This window comes from Lycorma delicatula, chromosome 8 (genome assembly GCF_047948215.1).
Source record: "Lycorma delicatula isolate Av1 chromosome 8, ASM4794821v1, whole genome shotgun sequence".
Taxonomy (NCBI): Eukaryota; Metazoa; Arthropoda; class Insecta; order Hemiptera; family Fulgoridae; genus Lycorma; species Lycorma delicatula.
In genome coordinates, this window is record NC_134462.1 from 136,057,298 (window position 1) to 136,073,655 (window position 16,358).

Consider the following 16,358-nt stretch of genomic DNA (forward strand, 5'->3'; position numbering starts at 1 on the left):
AGCATAGAATCAGCTTTTTGTGCTTTTGGTCTGATAGCCATTATTAATCATTACAAAACATTTTATTAGTATTTTGGTTTTCAGTGTATTAGTACAGTACCCTAGTGAACTCATCAGTCAGCTAAATCATACTTTAGCCTTGTTTTTAAAATTATTTTATTGGTTTGATTGCAGTTTATGTAACATACACATTTCAATATTTGTATAAGTTAACTCATTTTTATGTGCAGTTTAAGGTAAAAGATAAAACTTTGTATATAAAACATTTAAATGTTTTATATATTATTTAATATATGTTTTATATAGTATTTAATCTAACTTATTGGATGCCTGAAGGTAGAGTAAGACAATAATTTTCAAAACCCATAACAGAGTAAAAATGTGATAGAAATAAAAAATAAACATTACTTTATGTTATGTACAATTCTGTGTGTGTATTTGCACATGGACATATGCAAGAGTATTTGGCTTTTAGAACAGTTTAAAATCATTCATGAAGTTTGGTATTTATTTCACACCAGTGACTTCAAGAAGAGGAATATCGCATACACTTTTTCCATCCACACAGTCCTGGTACTCATTAAAGAAATCATTGAGGGATAATCAAACATGGGTTCAACTGGAAAATATTTTTAAAATTTTCATGCCTTCAGAGCTTTTTCTATCAACTACTGGAAGAGGGCACAACATTACACCAAAGATGAATGAGTAGTTATCAGTTCAACTGTAAAAACATTGTAGGAGCACTTCTTTATGTTAGTTAAGTTTGTTATCAAAAAGTGCAAAATTTTTTCATAACTTCCAGTAGCAAGAGTAAAATAAAGTAAACGTGAATTAAACAACTTGTTAATGTATTTGAATTGTTTATCATTTTGTAATTGACTATTTATTAATTATCAATTTATTCATTCTAATGAGTTTAGTTGTATTTTTATAATCTGAAAAAATACATAACATCAGTATTAGGTAGATCATAAGAAAGCGTTGGATACTATGGTTTGACTTCCAGAACATTTTGACATATCTTTGCGTTTCACAACCCAAAACTACTGTAAGCTCAAAAGTTATATATATTTCACTTTCTTGTGGACACGGTAACTGCCGTCATTTTACACCAATCACTTTCAAATTTTTCCTTCAAAATAAGTCAACCCAAAATCTCGGTTGAGTTCTTTAATGGCCAAAATCAGACCATGGTGGGGAAAAGGGGGAGGGGCCTTTATCAAAAAAACAAAATAACGCTATTACTTTCTTATTAAGTAAAATATTGAATTTGTTTAAAGTTCCTACTTCTTTGGATAAGGGCCTAAAAGTTTACTAAGTAAATTTTTTTTATATCACCAACCATTGGCCCAGGGGTGGAAAAAGTTGGGTTTCGAAAACAAAAATGAATCATACCTTCCTTAATAGGCACAGTACTGAATTTGTTTAAGAGGTCATTAGTCCTGTAAACATTAGCTAAAACTTTTGTCTGAAACAATTTTTGATATGACCAATTCGGCAAGGGCTGACCAAAATATTGCTGGAATTGTAAGAAGATGAAGGTTGTCGTATGCTAAACATGTGAAACCCTTTTTCATTTGCAACTTTTGTCATATCGACTAAACCTGAAGTTTTTCTTAATTTAAGGTGGAAATGTTTTTTATTCCCTACTTAGCACTAGTGAAATCTACATCTGCCTTCCGGCGTGCCAAAAGGGATTTTTTTTTATACATTGTTTACGATTAGAAGTAATGGTGTTTTGGAGTTTTGTTGGCTTCATTACTCCTTAACCCCTTTGTGTAACAAAATAAGTTTTATATGGTTTTAAAGTACATACATAAAAAGTAGTTATTGTTCTAAACATTTCAGATTTTTGCCACCTGCCGCACATGTGGTTTTTGTACCCAAAAAATGAGACATTTTCAAAGGATTTGGTGGCCATTTTTTTTAATGAAGGACACTCAGTAACAGTCCAATTTTTTTTATAAGTACTACTAGTACCTGAGTTAAAAGGTAAAAAACAGGCCTGTTACCCTAAGTCCTTCATTATTTATATTGGACCCAAAATTAAAAAAAAAAAAAAGTTTGTAAATGTAACTTCAGTAAACATTATAAGATTTGTTTATGTAACAAAATGAATTTTGAGTACATTAAGATGAAGTTCCATCTTTACACTTTCCAAAAAACCCTTTTTGACCCTCTGTGCATTGTAAAATAAGAATGTTCATGGAAAAAGTGACGAAAATGGCTGTTTTTACATGCCGGCAAATTAAAAAATACTCTATCATTCAAGAAAAAATTTTTTTTAAATATAGAAAAAATACCAAATATTATTAAAATCAAAAATAGTGATGCACTGACCATTTGTTGAATTAAAATGGAATATATACCCTGTTTATTAACTTTTAATATGTAACATAAAATTTGTTGTTAGAAATGATTATGAATTGAATTGCTGTTATCGCTAAATTAAGTGCTACCATTCCCTTAAGGGTGCTAGGAGACTTAAGGGTCTCATTTCTTTTTCCTGTTTAGCCTCCGGGAATTACTGTTCAGGTATTACTTCAGAGAATGAATGAGGATGATATGTATGAGTGTAAACCACCAAAGAACACCGGTATCTACAATCTAGTATTCAAATCCTTATAAAAGTAACTGCCTTTACTAGGACTTGAATGCTGGAACTCTCGACTTCCAAATCAGCTGATTTGTGAAGACGCGTTCACCACTAGACCAACCTGGTGGGTTAGGAGACTTACGGGTCACCTGTTTTAATTAAAGTGTAATAATTTATTTATTAAATTTAAAATTTTCTATAAAATCTTTATATATACGTAATTTAAAATCTATGACATGATAGTAAACAAGATAAAATGTTGATCTAAAATATGAATAATCAAAGATGTACACACCAATATTATGAATCTGTTTCACAAACATGACAATAATATAACAAATAAAAGTTTCATGAACTTGTCCTTGTTGACACTCATATATCTAAACAAGATTGCATAGTTCATTATTTTGTATTCTGTTTAATCTGATTATTGCTCAATTGGTATTTCCCCCCCTTTATTACCATTTATATTTTTTTATTTTATAAATATAATTTCCTTCCTTTTTCCTGTTTAGCTTCTGAGAATCACCTTTAATTACTTCAGAGGATGATATGTATGAGTGTAAGTGAAGTGTAGTCTTTTACAGTCTCAGTTCAACCATTCCTGAGATGTATGGTTAATTAAAACCCAACCACCAAAGAACACCGGTATCTACGATCTAGTTTTCAAATCTGTATAAAAGTAATTTTATAAAGTAAAACTGCCTTACTAGGACTTGAACTCTCGACTTCCAAATCAGCTAATTTGCAAAGACGCATTCACCAGTACACCAATCCGGTGGGTTTATGAATATAATCTAACCAAACTTAACCTACGCTCGCTTCCTATAATTATAAGCAATAATGCTTATATTTTTAATATGTAAAATATGTTAATATGGATAATGTTTAAAACGACCAGTATAAAAGAGCATGTTAGTGTGTTATTTCTCCAATCCGGTTATTGTTAATATCAATATTTCCTGCTGTTTTGAAACATGCAATTCCCACCTAATTCTTATTGGATATTAAAAATAAATAGATTTTTGGCTGATTGGTTAAAAAATTAAGTGTTCTTTGGTGGTGGTGGGGGGGGGGGAATTCTTCTGAAATATTGATCATACTGATTCTCAAAGTACCTAACCAAGTTGACAGAGCTACCTGCCCTCCCATTTCCCCTAAAAAAAACTCATCAAACAGATTATCTTGTGGAACTCAGGTGGAAACACCGGCCACTGCTTGATCTTCTTCTCCTGAGGAAGCATTAATTCTTACCTCCGTCACTTCAACAGAACTACCCCGTTTAAGCTTGGGCTGTTTCCTCTAATCATTGGCTTCCGACACTTTCCACCAGAATACTCTACAAAGTCAGATTATCTAAATCTTTATGTATTTATCTAAATCTTTAGGCATGCTCATACATTTAGCAGTAGCTAAATGTATAAGCATGCTAATGTATGAGCATTAGCTACTGCTAAATGTATGAGCATGCCTACAAACATGACGACTGCTCGCAGCAAGTATGGACAGCCAGCGGCCTATAAAGCTCCCTGTCACTCAGCAACTACTAGAATTAACTAGGCCAAACGCTCGCTTATAAGGATACTTGTTAGTATCCATTGTGCTAGTTGTTACTAGCAGTCGTTTCCAGAACCGGAACAAATAAGATTTGAGGGGCCCCTGATGAGGCAGGTGCTTGTCAAATCTAACAGAGTACCAAATTCTGTAAAGAAAGCTAAATAATGAGTCATGTTCTATTAAGAGCAAATGTTGCAGAAATATTAATCTACAAACAGTCAAACATTAGTATGGTACACACTCAACCACTAGCTCAAATTATAGCCAAATACAAGTTCAATGCAACAAAAAATTTGGATGCATCAGAAGGACCAAAGTTTTCATATACTACAAAATTTCATGTATGTCTGTTAGGTAGCTATTATTCTCAGAGTAAACAACCTTACATTACATCAGTGCTTCCCAACCTGTGTTATAGTGCCAAATTGTTGCATACATAAGGAGAATTGAGGGTGATTTAGTAATCCAAGTGACGTATATACAACACTTTTTCTAAAGAGGAAAGTAGTGTAATAGCATGGAGCGAAAAGAAGTAAATTAGTTTTAAGGGAATAATAATTGAGTTAACAATGAAGCAAATTAAGAACAGATGCAGCGCACATGTGCAAGCTGAGGTATGCGCATGGAAATTGTCATTTCCATTGGGTGGCAAATTCCTGGTACACGGAGCCCTGCAGTCATGCAAGAGGAGACTGACTGGCTCAGGAGAGATCCTGAGCCAGTCACTCAGTAGATAAGTATTATCACGAAAAATACAAGAGAACACTCTTGTTCTATCCATAGCATCAGCTACTTCATGGAGAATTAGTGAAAAAAGTTATAGTGAATAACTTTTTAGATGCTTCGATTTCTTTCGCCAGACCGGTCAAGTAGGCTAAAAGTCCCGTGTGTTTTTGATTGAAAATAAATCGAATAACAATGTGGGTAAGCTTGGTTGATTCTATTTTCTCTAAAAGAATCCCAAAAATAAGACAGTGGCGGCTTGTGTATAGGCACTGTGAAACTGCAGCACCCGCTATTTCCACTTGATATTATCGATAACATTTAATATAATGAATTCTTTTTTTTTAAATTCTTTCTTTATAATTGTACAATATACAAGCCTTAACCTTAACTTCAGTAGCAATCCCCCAGTTTATGAAAGATACAAAAGTTTTTGTATGGAACTGTGCGCTTCGCAGTTACTGTAGTGTTGTATTGTGAAAAATTAACTGCTATGGATTTAAATCGAGAATTAGCAGCCAGTGAACAGATGTACACTTGACAACTATTAGACAATTGTTTTCAATTGTAAGATGATATATATGTTTATTATAAAATTATATTTATTTAGTCTTGGAATAGGTACCTAAGAACTCGTACACTTTTATATTTATCAATGGCATTATGCTTAGTCTGGCCATTGAATTCATCTTCACTCTAGTTGAGCCCCAGGAACAACACTTTTAAAAGAAATCCTAGATCCACATGATCCTAGGTATAGTGTCAATGGCATTAAGCTTAGTCTGGCCATTGAATTCATCTTCAGTCTAGTTGAGCCCCAGGAACACTTTGAAGAAGTTCCAGGTTTATGCATCCACAGTAATGTTGGGCACAAAATATCCAATGGCATCATGATTGCTCGGGCCATTGGATGCACTAACAACACAACACTTAAGACATATCCTATATTTATTAAGGATATAGTCATAGATCAATCTCTGTAGTCATGAATCAAAATGATCTATGACTCTAAAGGCATATAATACATTATTATTATTTATGTTCATACAATATGTTATGCTCTATTTAATTATTATATGTACTGCTGAATCCTAACTCAGAACAATAACTCAATACGTTATAATTGTTTGAATTGGTCTAGCATTCATTTGTATTACAATGACCTTATGTGCATTACTATCTTTTTGTAACATATAAATAATTATTTTTATAAATACTGTATTAATATTTATATTTAATATTTATGATTGTATAATTACATATTCTCTTGTAAGACTGTAATTTATGTACTATTAACATATGTCAATGTAATATTAAATTATTTATTTTTCATGTACAATTTTGAAATTAGAGATCAAAAACCATTAATGTTACCATTGTGTTATTACTTATGATATTTTACTATAACATTAAGAAAGAATCATTGATTTTTTTGCGGGCAGTATGTTATTATTCAGCTCCATATGTTATTTACTTGATATTTCTTATGATATATTTTGGTACTGTCTTGTTTTCTTCTTTTTTACAGCTGTATATCTAGTTAGCCTAAGTACAGTTGATGTTATTATGTGCATTTTATTAATATTATTGTATTGCTCACTCAGATTCACTTCACACAAACTTGTTCATCTCATCTCATTTATTATAAAATACAACAAAACACTGTAATGAATATAAAAATATAATACAATTAAATATGCGATAGAGTAAACAAATAAACATAAAATAATTATTTGAATAAGTGAATCAGTGCATTTTGTTTAACGGAAGTTACTCTATGGATTACAGTATTTAGAATATTGGGCATGATCGCGGACATTATTTGACGTACATTGTGGAAAGTGTTTGACATAACTTCAAAACAAATTCCCACAAGGCAACAGTGTTCTAACTGGATTTGGTGCCATGCGAATTGCCAAAAAACTGGAAAAACTTTTGAAGATCAAAAAATTAGTGCTCCTGAGGCCAGGCAACTCCCCAGATTTAAACCCAATTAAAAATCTTTAGATAATAGTCAAAAACGACTCAAAAATGAATGTACCATAAAAAATTAACTCATTAAACCAATAATATTGGTTTGGTTTCATGAAGAATAAAAAAAAAAATGTGTAGTGCACTTGTGTGTGAATTGATGCCAAATCATGATGTGAAATGATTAAGATTAGACATATTTATTACTAGATATTCACAAATTGTAGAGGTATGATGTTTTTTTAAAATAAAGTTACTTTTCATTAAATAACATCTGTGCTTAAATGTCATATCAAATTAGCACTATTTTTCTTTACTATTCTAAAAAAATCACATCTTTTCAAAACTTGTAAAATATTATACTACACTAATAAACTGTTTTTTTTTTTTTTAATAATGAAGACATTTTAATATAAGAAATTAACAAAAATAAAACTCAAATATTCCATAAAAGTATGTAAAATAAAAATTAGAAAATAATATAATGAGTCATTAAAATTTGATAATGAGAATAGATTCAGAGAATATGTTGAATTAACATTCAACATTCAATTCATAATTTATTTAGTATAATGCACATAGAATGTTTGTTTTTATTATACTTTTTAACTTCAACATGTATCTTTTCTTGTTGATTATTTCTCCTTTGAGTATGTTCACAGTCCCATTGGAAAATCAGAGGGAACTGTTAACCCCTCTACTTCTTTTGCCATCTTTAAGCAGTTAATTCTGACCAACAATTGTGGCACTGTGCCACGCCTGTACAGGCTGCATCATAATGCCTAATGCTGCATCATAATGTTATGTGGGATAAGCAGGCCAAAATCTCTGGTCGCATTTGAACATCATGAATTCTGCAGTACTCTTTCTTCTGCAATAGTCGCACACTATGGAGGGTCTCAATGCCCACTTGCACAGGTATGCTTTAAAGCAACCATGACCCAACAGGAATTAGTTTAACTCACACCCAGTTCCCCAGGCTGGCAGTCCAGCCATTTCCAGAAGTTCAGGATCAGTTTGTAGGTCAATATTTTTTCTTTTTTCTGTTTAGCCTCCAGAACCGCTGCAGTATTATTTCAGAGGATGATATGTATGAATTTAAATGAAGTGTAGTCTTGTACAGTGTCAGGTTGAGTAATCCTGAGATGTGCAGTAAATTGAAACCCAACCACCAAAGAACATTGGTATCCACAATATGTCCATCTACTCTTCATCGACTGATCCCATCTCTCTTATCACCTACAAACAACTGATGCCTCTGTATCCACCTTACCTGCCCTCTATTCATCACCTCTATCTTCTGATTGAGGAGGTCTGGGGAGCAAGTACAACCACAGCACAGGTAGCATAGCCCATTGCGCTATATTACCTGTATAACAAATGGTATGGTGTGGTTTTTATCTATTCATATGCTGAGATACTTCACTGTAGGGAAAGGGTAGGAGACCGTGGTTCCAACCCTGAACAAAATCCTACCCGAGACTGCGACCAATTGAATCTTCTTGGGTGAAAGCTGAAAACCGATTTCCTACTAGCATGAGATAATCATATTTATCACTTCTTTCCCAGTGACCATCACCATCCATTCTGACTTAGCCATCACTCAACAGTGATGGCTGAATCTACTGATGAAATTGTGTACATTATGAAAATGCTTCAATAATAAACGGGAAAAGAAAAAGACAGCATGTAAGGTAAAAAATTTGTATTTATTTATTTATGTTTTTAGCTAGATTTTATTAATAAATTTTAATCAACAATTAGATACATATGACCAAATGTTGTGTTAACACAATACTAAAACAAAAAATGGGTAATACCTAGTTAACCGTTTGGTAACAGATAATAATAAAATGTCTGCTTATGATGGGTATACTGAGTATATTGTAACATACTTCATTCAGATTATACGTTATTGTACAATTTTAGTTTCAGAAGTTTTTTATTGTATGGAGTTCTGAAAAATAGTAATTTAATTCACTAATTTAGCTGATAGCTTGAGAAACAAAACTAGGTTAGATTAATGTAACATTTTCTTTTTACTGAAGTTTCTTAATTTTATAACAATTTGCATTAAATATTTTTGTTTGATTTTTAATCTTTTTCATACCAGTATGAAGCAAAACTAGTTTGCTCTCTCACAGTAATTTGACTGTATATTTAAAAATGTAATCAACAATAATAAAAATAAATTACAAATTTATAACAATAGTAATTTACTTTATAACAATAGTAATTTAGCTTTACTTAAAAAAATCAATAATTTAATGATTTCAAAGTAATGTTAATTTTTACAAATTTATTCCAACTAAATAAATTTAGATAAATACAACAACCTGCTAATGTTTTATTTATTTATTATTTTTAACTTAATTTTAATTATATGTTAAAATTTCATTTTATTTCTGTCCAATAATATCAACTAATGAGAACTCAAATACAATCCTAAATATCTTGAATTCTACAACCGACAAACAGTAATTTAAAAAAAAATCAAAATTTTTTTTGAAATATAGCCATCTTTATTTGTTATAGTATAATAATAAAGAGAACTTTTTATTAAAAAAAAATATATGTATGTAGCACTAAAGGCTATTCATGATATTGTAACAATAGTTTTTGTTAAACAGGTTAATTTGTTAATTCAGGATTGTAACAATAGTTTTTGTCTTCTCCCCGAAATGTTTAATACAAATGGTGAAATAAAATTATAAATAAAATGAACACTATATAATTATACTAAATATTTTATGAAATTATTCATATTTTGTAATAAATTATGTTACGGAATATAAATAATTCATAATTTTATTTCACCTTTGATTTTAACCAAAAAAATTTACTAATGTAAAAATTACTAATGACAAATTGACATTTGTAATTGACTAATGTCAATTTACAAATATACATATAATTCCAGATATTGTGAAACATTATGGATTTTGTTATAATTTGTTGTTGCAGGGTTTTCTTTAATAGTTATTTTTATAAAAATTTAAATTCCTGTTATAAATTTCTTATATAAATTTTTAAACAAATTTGTATAGAAATTTTTTTAGTTACAGATGGTTTGGAAATTAATTAATGTGCCAATATATATATGGCTTATAAAAATACAAGTTAGGTCAAACATTTTGCACTCAAATTTTTTTTTTTAACATTAAAAGCTAAAAAAATTACAGGCATTGCTTTGAAATTATTCTGATACCTTTCAAAATAATAAAAATACACAATTTTTTATTTTGTAATACTTCTCAGTTGATGACAGTTGAATACAGGCAGTGGATTAAAGTAGTGATGAAACAGTAACCTAAGTCTTGACATAGCCCACCGGGTTGGTCTAGTGGTGAACGCGTCTTCCCAAATTTGGAAGTCGAGAGTTCCAGCATTCAAGTCCTAGTAAAGCCAGTTATTTTTACATGGACTTGAATACTAGATCGTGGATACTGGTGTTCAAGACTACACTTCATTTACACTCATACATATCATCCTCTGAAGTATTATCTGAAGGTAGTTACCGGAGGCTAAACAGGATAAGAAAGTAAGTCTTGACATAATCTGGTGTATATTATATTTTATTGCTATTGCTCGCATTCAAGGGTTAACAATATTCATCACAATTTATTAACAACATAACAAAAAACATATTTTAAATAAACTATTGAGGAGGTAACTTTCAAAACATGTTTTGTCACAAAAAATAAAAAAGTGAGTTATTGGTATCACTGGTCCCTTCTTTATAATTCCTATAGCATGTAGTATATTGTTTGCTTCTAAAAAAAAATTAGTCCAACCTAAACAAGTAAACAAAACTAGGGTTTTGAACAAATAATGTTTTGTCCATGTTCTGTGTTTATTTCAAACAGTGTTCTGTCCACTTAGGAAGTGTTAGTGTTGGTGATTTTAGTAGTGGAAGTAGGAAGAGGAAAAGGAAAGGTACAGAAGGATAAAAAAAGGAAGAAGAAACTGAGATATTCTCAACCCAGAAGGGTCTTAGTGTTTAACCCTTGTCTTCACAACACAAAAAAATCTTCTTCCGTTAGCTTTAGACATAGACATTTAAAAAACTTTGAAAAAAATTATTATAAAAAGTCAGATAAAACAAGGCAAGATAACATTATTGCTAACTTTTCAGGCAAACTAAGTAAAACGTCATAGGCCTAGGCCTGTTATCTAAAGCAAAAAACAAAAGCCAGGTAGTGAACATGCTTTCAGTGTTACTTACTGTTTACATGCAGTAAATAATCAAAAGGTGTCTGTTTGCAAAAAGCTTTTTTTTTGTAACAGGACTTTGTTGAATAAGATTAGATAATATTATTCACAAAGTACACTCTGGACAGGCTGTAGAAGAAAGATGGGAAAGAGATGTAAAAGTTGTCAGACGGTAGCAAAAAAGGAAATTGTAAGGGACTTTATCAAGAACTTTGAGTAACTGAATCTCACTACAATAGAGTAAAGTCTAAACGAATATACGTGAGATCTGATTTCAGTATTAGGAAGTAACATGCATGTACAGTCAGCAGGGTAACGAAGAATTGCATGTAAAATGCAACATGTTTTGAAAGGTATTTGTTACTGAATTCAACATTGTTTTCAAATTCCCCTGCATCAGATACTAGCAGTTTGTTAAAAGAAAAGATTAAAAATGCTTTTTCGGGTTCCCAGGAAAGAATGCAGCTAATGGTAGAAAAAAAGAGTACACTCACAAAGAGCCAAAACTTTTTACACACAAACACAAAAGATGATGTACCTTAATTCTACCGGTTACTATTTTGATTTACAGCAGATCCAACCAATGCCAAACTGTCCTAGTCAGGAAGCTTACTACGCCAGACAAATCAATTTTTATAACTTATGTATCACAAATCTGGCTACAAAACCCTAAATTTTTACCGAGGGACAGAGGAGCAAACTGGTAAAGGAAGTTTGAAGTTTCCTCAGCACATTTTGCCCACCTTAAAACTACTCATTTTCAAGGAAATAATGTTCTTCGTCTGTTCTGTGACGAGTGTATATCGCAAAACAAAAACAATATTGTTTTAAGAACTCTTATTCGTTTCCTCCAAACAACAGAGACTTCTATTTACAAAACCATTGTGTTTTACCAGTTTTTGGGCATAGTTTTTTGCCTGCGGATAGCGTGTTTAACAGAGCAGAGAAAATGTTAAGGAAAAACCTCATATCATGAGGGAGGAAGGAAGAGTGAATATTCTTCCTTCCTCATGATATGAGGTTAGCACTTGAATAACACTTGGTTGAATAACTTGGTAACACTTGAATATATGTTATGGTAGCATCGACCAAATAATTAAAATTAAGATCTTAAGTGAAAATTGGCACTTGTTGAACACCAAAAGTCTTAATACTTCTTAAAAAAATTGAAAGCATTAGTGATTTAAAATGCACTGTAATAAAAGCAAAGGAGAAGGGAGATGTTTTGGAAAATGAAAAGAAACCCAAAAAGAAGAAAAATACCAGTACCCTTAGAAACAATATTGAAGAAAAATCTATTATTGTTAAGGGTTTGATAAACAACAGATTTGAGTCAGACAATGAGAAGTTCATTTTATTAAGGAAAAAAGGTAATGTTAACCTTCAACGAGAACAATGAGCAACAGTTAGAATGGTAGAAAAGTGTTCATTATGACAATTTAACAGCTGAAAATGAAGCGGAAGGAGAGAAAACTTGTGACTGTTTGGAAAATGTTTTGAAAAGGTAATGTTAACCTTCAACGAGAACAATGAGCAACAGTTAGAATGGTAGAAAAGTGTTCATTATGACAATTTAACAGCTGAAAATGAAGCGGAAGAAGAGAAAACTTGTGACTGTTTGGAAAATGAACGAAGTGAAATGCACATTTAAAAACATTAAAAGTATTAGTTTTGTCAAATATTAGTATAAAACCTACTAGTTATTAAAATATAACAATGACAAATGACAATGACAATGACAATGAGAATGTAAAACCTTTTATTTTCAGAAACATGTCGATTATTATTTTTAGCAAATAAAACATGGCCATTTCAAACAAAGTATGTTTTGTCCATCCGGTCGCTTCAAAACGTGTTTTGTTCTAATTTAAATTGAAAATTATAAATTTGTAGAAAGAAAAATATCTCTGAGCCGTATTAAAATGTTGTTTTTGAGTAATTATAAGGTTTTGTAGGAATTTTTCTTCTTAAATAGGTAAGAGCATAATTGAAATATCAGTTTTTTGTTATTCCTGAAAAGTGGGATTACTGTGACAAAACACGTTCTGAAAATTACTTCCTAAATTACACACCAGTCTTAAAACAAAGTCCAACTTGATGATGAGTATGTGTTTTATAACAAAGAAAGTAAAATAAAATTAAAATAGTCTTTCTCATGAACATAATCCGTGAATGAGACATTTTAAGAAAATAAGTACTATGTACATTAGCAATTAAAATGTTTATTCTCTTCCAAAATAAGATAACAAAATTTATAATAAAGAAAAATTTAGATCCAAAATAAATATGTTATAGATTTTTTTTATGTTTCAGTTTTTATAAACATTTTTTGTTGACATTTTTTTTTAAACAAACATTTTCCATTTAAACAAACAACTTTTTATAAAACAGTTTTTACTGGACTTCAAGTTATATATAAAAGCAGAATTTGCTTAGTATTTTTTTTAATCACTGCTCAGTTCACTAACATGAAAGCACAACAATAAATTTTTGCTATAAAAAATCACATAAAAATCTATCATGTAGTTTTAAAATTAATCTGACACAGAAAGACAAATATTGCATTATTGAAATTAACTGAATTCTTGTATCTCATAAATTTATACTAATGAAATATATTATTTAATATAATAAAACATAAAACTATTCAGTTAATGAAATTAAACACTAATTCCAATTTCTGAAATTCTGTTATTACTTTTATTGCTCTTATTCTTCAGCCCTTACTTTTTAAAAATGTCTCATACTAATGATAATGAGGCATAAAAATAATAATTTTATTATTATGCTCTTTGCAGACAAAATGTTACGCTTTGAATAAAAATTCAGAACAAGATACAATATAATATTATGTATTAAAAATACTTCATACTATATTAACACACATACTTCTTAATACATAATTGTATGATTTAAAATATGTAATTGTATGATTAGTAAAAAATATTGATTTGAACAACAAAACCTTACATTAACACGTTCGCTGCTGAGATATACAGCAAGCAGTCTGTTTATGTTGGTCATCTGTTAAACTAAATTGAATAGGCTTTAGCTACTAACAAAGAAAGGCCACAAAGAGGACACATAATGGCAGTGGAGCAAGAGTTTTGATCGATGATGCTGGAAGGTGTCCCTTACAGAATTATTTAAATAAATTAAACTATAACATAATTATAGATTTGCATCACTCTGATTTGCCAGCAAAACAAAGTAGTTATTAAGTAAATACCTAATTTACTAAATTACTTGTACGTAATAACTGTTTTGTTTTGTTGGCAAATCAAGAGTGATGCAAATGTATAATTATGTTATAGTTTAATTTGATTTAATTAAGTATCATTTTAAATTTAAATGTATTTCAGTTCTAGCAAGTTAACATATGAAGAGATGATAACTTGTAACTATACAAGTTGAAGTAAGCCTTAATTTTAGCCTTTGCTACTATTCATTAAACTGATGATAACCTAGACATTCAGTTTTATATCTTGCTCTTCTCTCTTCCATATCTTGATTGCTGGGTTCTTGTACTAGTGTTACAGAGCCTGATATCACATGTAGGAAGAGAATTAGCCGCTTCACTTGATCAAACGAGTGAAGCGGCTTCAACAGCACTTCTATTGAAGGTGTATAAGGACTGTCTAGGTCACCTTCAAGGTTAATCTAACAAGCCAAAAAAAATTTTTGGCTTGTTAGATTTTTGAATTGTTATTTAATACCTTTTCTAGAATGATGGTACATAAAGGAAGGTAACTTAACACCATTACTGGCAAAAAAGTAGAATTTTAAATGTATATAGGGTAAAAAATATAACTATTAAGATTGCAAATAATGAATGTAAAGTATATTATCTACTATAATAGCTAAGATAACTGGGCAGGTTTTCATTAAAATATTGATTTTACAAGTATTTAATATTTATTATTTACTTACTTTGCATGTGTTAACATAGCAATATTATTACATACCAAAAAATTACATAGTGTTATTATTATGTTTATACTGTAAATACTACATTTATGTTGACAACAAAATTTTTTTTCAGTGATTGTGTTAAAAAAAGTTTTTAATTCCTTTTCTCAAAGTAATCATATCAAAGATTATAGTAAATTAAAAAATGAAAATAAAGAATTGGACTTAAGAAGTAAAATATATAAAAATATATATGATAGTCATTTTTTAAAATTTGAATAATAAACTTTCTTTTTATTTCCATTTACATATAATCTTTATGTAAAATACAGGGTTCATCTAAAAATATTAATTATGAACCTGATGAGTCAATAATTTTCTGAAGACGTCCTTTCAAAACATTTTCAAAATGACTTCCATCCCAGTAACACTTTCCACACGTTTCACAAATATAGAATATATTAAAGCGATCTATGACTTCAGCAGGAATGTCTTCAACCTACAGAAAGAAAATACATATAATAACAATTGTAACAGAAATTAAATTGAAAATTTATCTTACAAAATATGAAAATTATAAAAATGTTATAAAATCTTAGACGTAGAATCAAACAATCTAAAAAAAATCCAATGACACATACAGATACTATTTGATCTTAGGGCTGAAAATTCCAAAATTCTACTTTCTGCTGTTTGACTACTGTAAATTGTGATTTTCAGGTTATTTCTTATCCAACTTCAATGAATTTCATGAAAGACCACATTAATTCAACAACATTACAAACAATTCATACATCAACAATGTACATTTTATATTACCCTTTTAACACATAAAATTGTCACAACCACAAAAGTGCAATAAATAATGTAAAAGGAAAAAAAAGTTAAGAATTTATTCTTTGGTAATAATCATTTTCACTTCTAACAAATATAAATTAAATTGTTTTCATGTTAATTGGATGAAAGGAATAAATTATGTGGCTTGAATGGTAAAAGCCTCAGATTAAAAAAGTTACTTTTTTTTTACTACTTGTATGTGAATTTATATGAAAAACATATTTCAGTTCCTTGGTGGGATATTACCCATGAATTAGCCATAACCTTTTTAAAATGAGCTCTAGTGCACCTCTGCTGTAAGCTGTAAAAAATGTTTTTGATAAAAAAGAGAAGATATCAATAGAAAAGGGTACATTAATCTGTTCCTTTGCAATACATGCCCTAGTCTTTGTAATAACTGTGATGAATGGAGATAATTATAGGTAAAAGTGGCAATAGTCTGACTTGCATTTGAGAGGAAAAGTGTTCAAGATAAAGACAACTTTTGATCGTGAACAAAGCAAAAGTGTCACTTTTAGGGCTCTTTTCAATGTGTTCTGTATGTGTACAT

At 30.0% G+C, this 16,358-nt stretch overlaps 2 protein-coding genes across 20 annotated transcripts in view; one reads left to right on the top strand and one right to left on the bottom strand.

Moving 5' to 3' along the window:
• Positions 1–7,181, top strand: part of LOC142329303 (2-(3-amino-3-carboxypropyl)histidine synthase subunit 2-like) — a 30,144-nt gene extending 22,963 nt beyond the window's left edge. For 2 of the 14 annotated variants that reach the window (XR_012757448.1, XM_075373765.1), the window contains exon 8: positions 6,484–7,181. Coding sequence is in view for 6 of the 14 variants with exons in the window: in XM_075373765.1 (XP_075229880.1) it covers positions 6,484–6,527 (44 nt within the window). In the remaining 8 variants the exon portion in view is untranslated. Of the gene's footprint in view, positions 1–499; positions 832–6,483 lie in introns of those variants that run through there. The other 12 variants (XR_012757449.1, XM_075373767.1, XR_012757450.1 and 9 more) reach the window with 10 other exon arrangements.
• Positions 7,182–8,540: 1,359 nt separating this feature from the next.
• The window catches only part of LOC142329301 (exonuclease mut-7 homolog), an 81,484-nt gene continuing 73,666 nt past the window's right edge, over positions 8,541–16,358 (bottom strand). For all 6 annotated transcript variants that reach the window (XM_075373754.1, XM_075373755.1, XM_075373759.1 and 3 more), the window contains one exon: positions 8,541–15,470. In XM_075373754.1, coding sequence (XP_075229869.1) covers positions 15,324–15,470 — 147 coding nt within the window. In that variant the 3' untranslated portion in view covers positions 8,541–15,323. The remainder of the gene's footprint in view (positions 15,471–16,358) is intronic.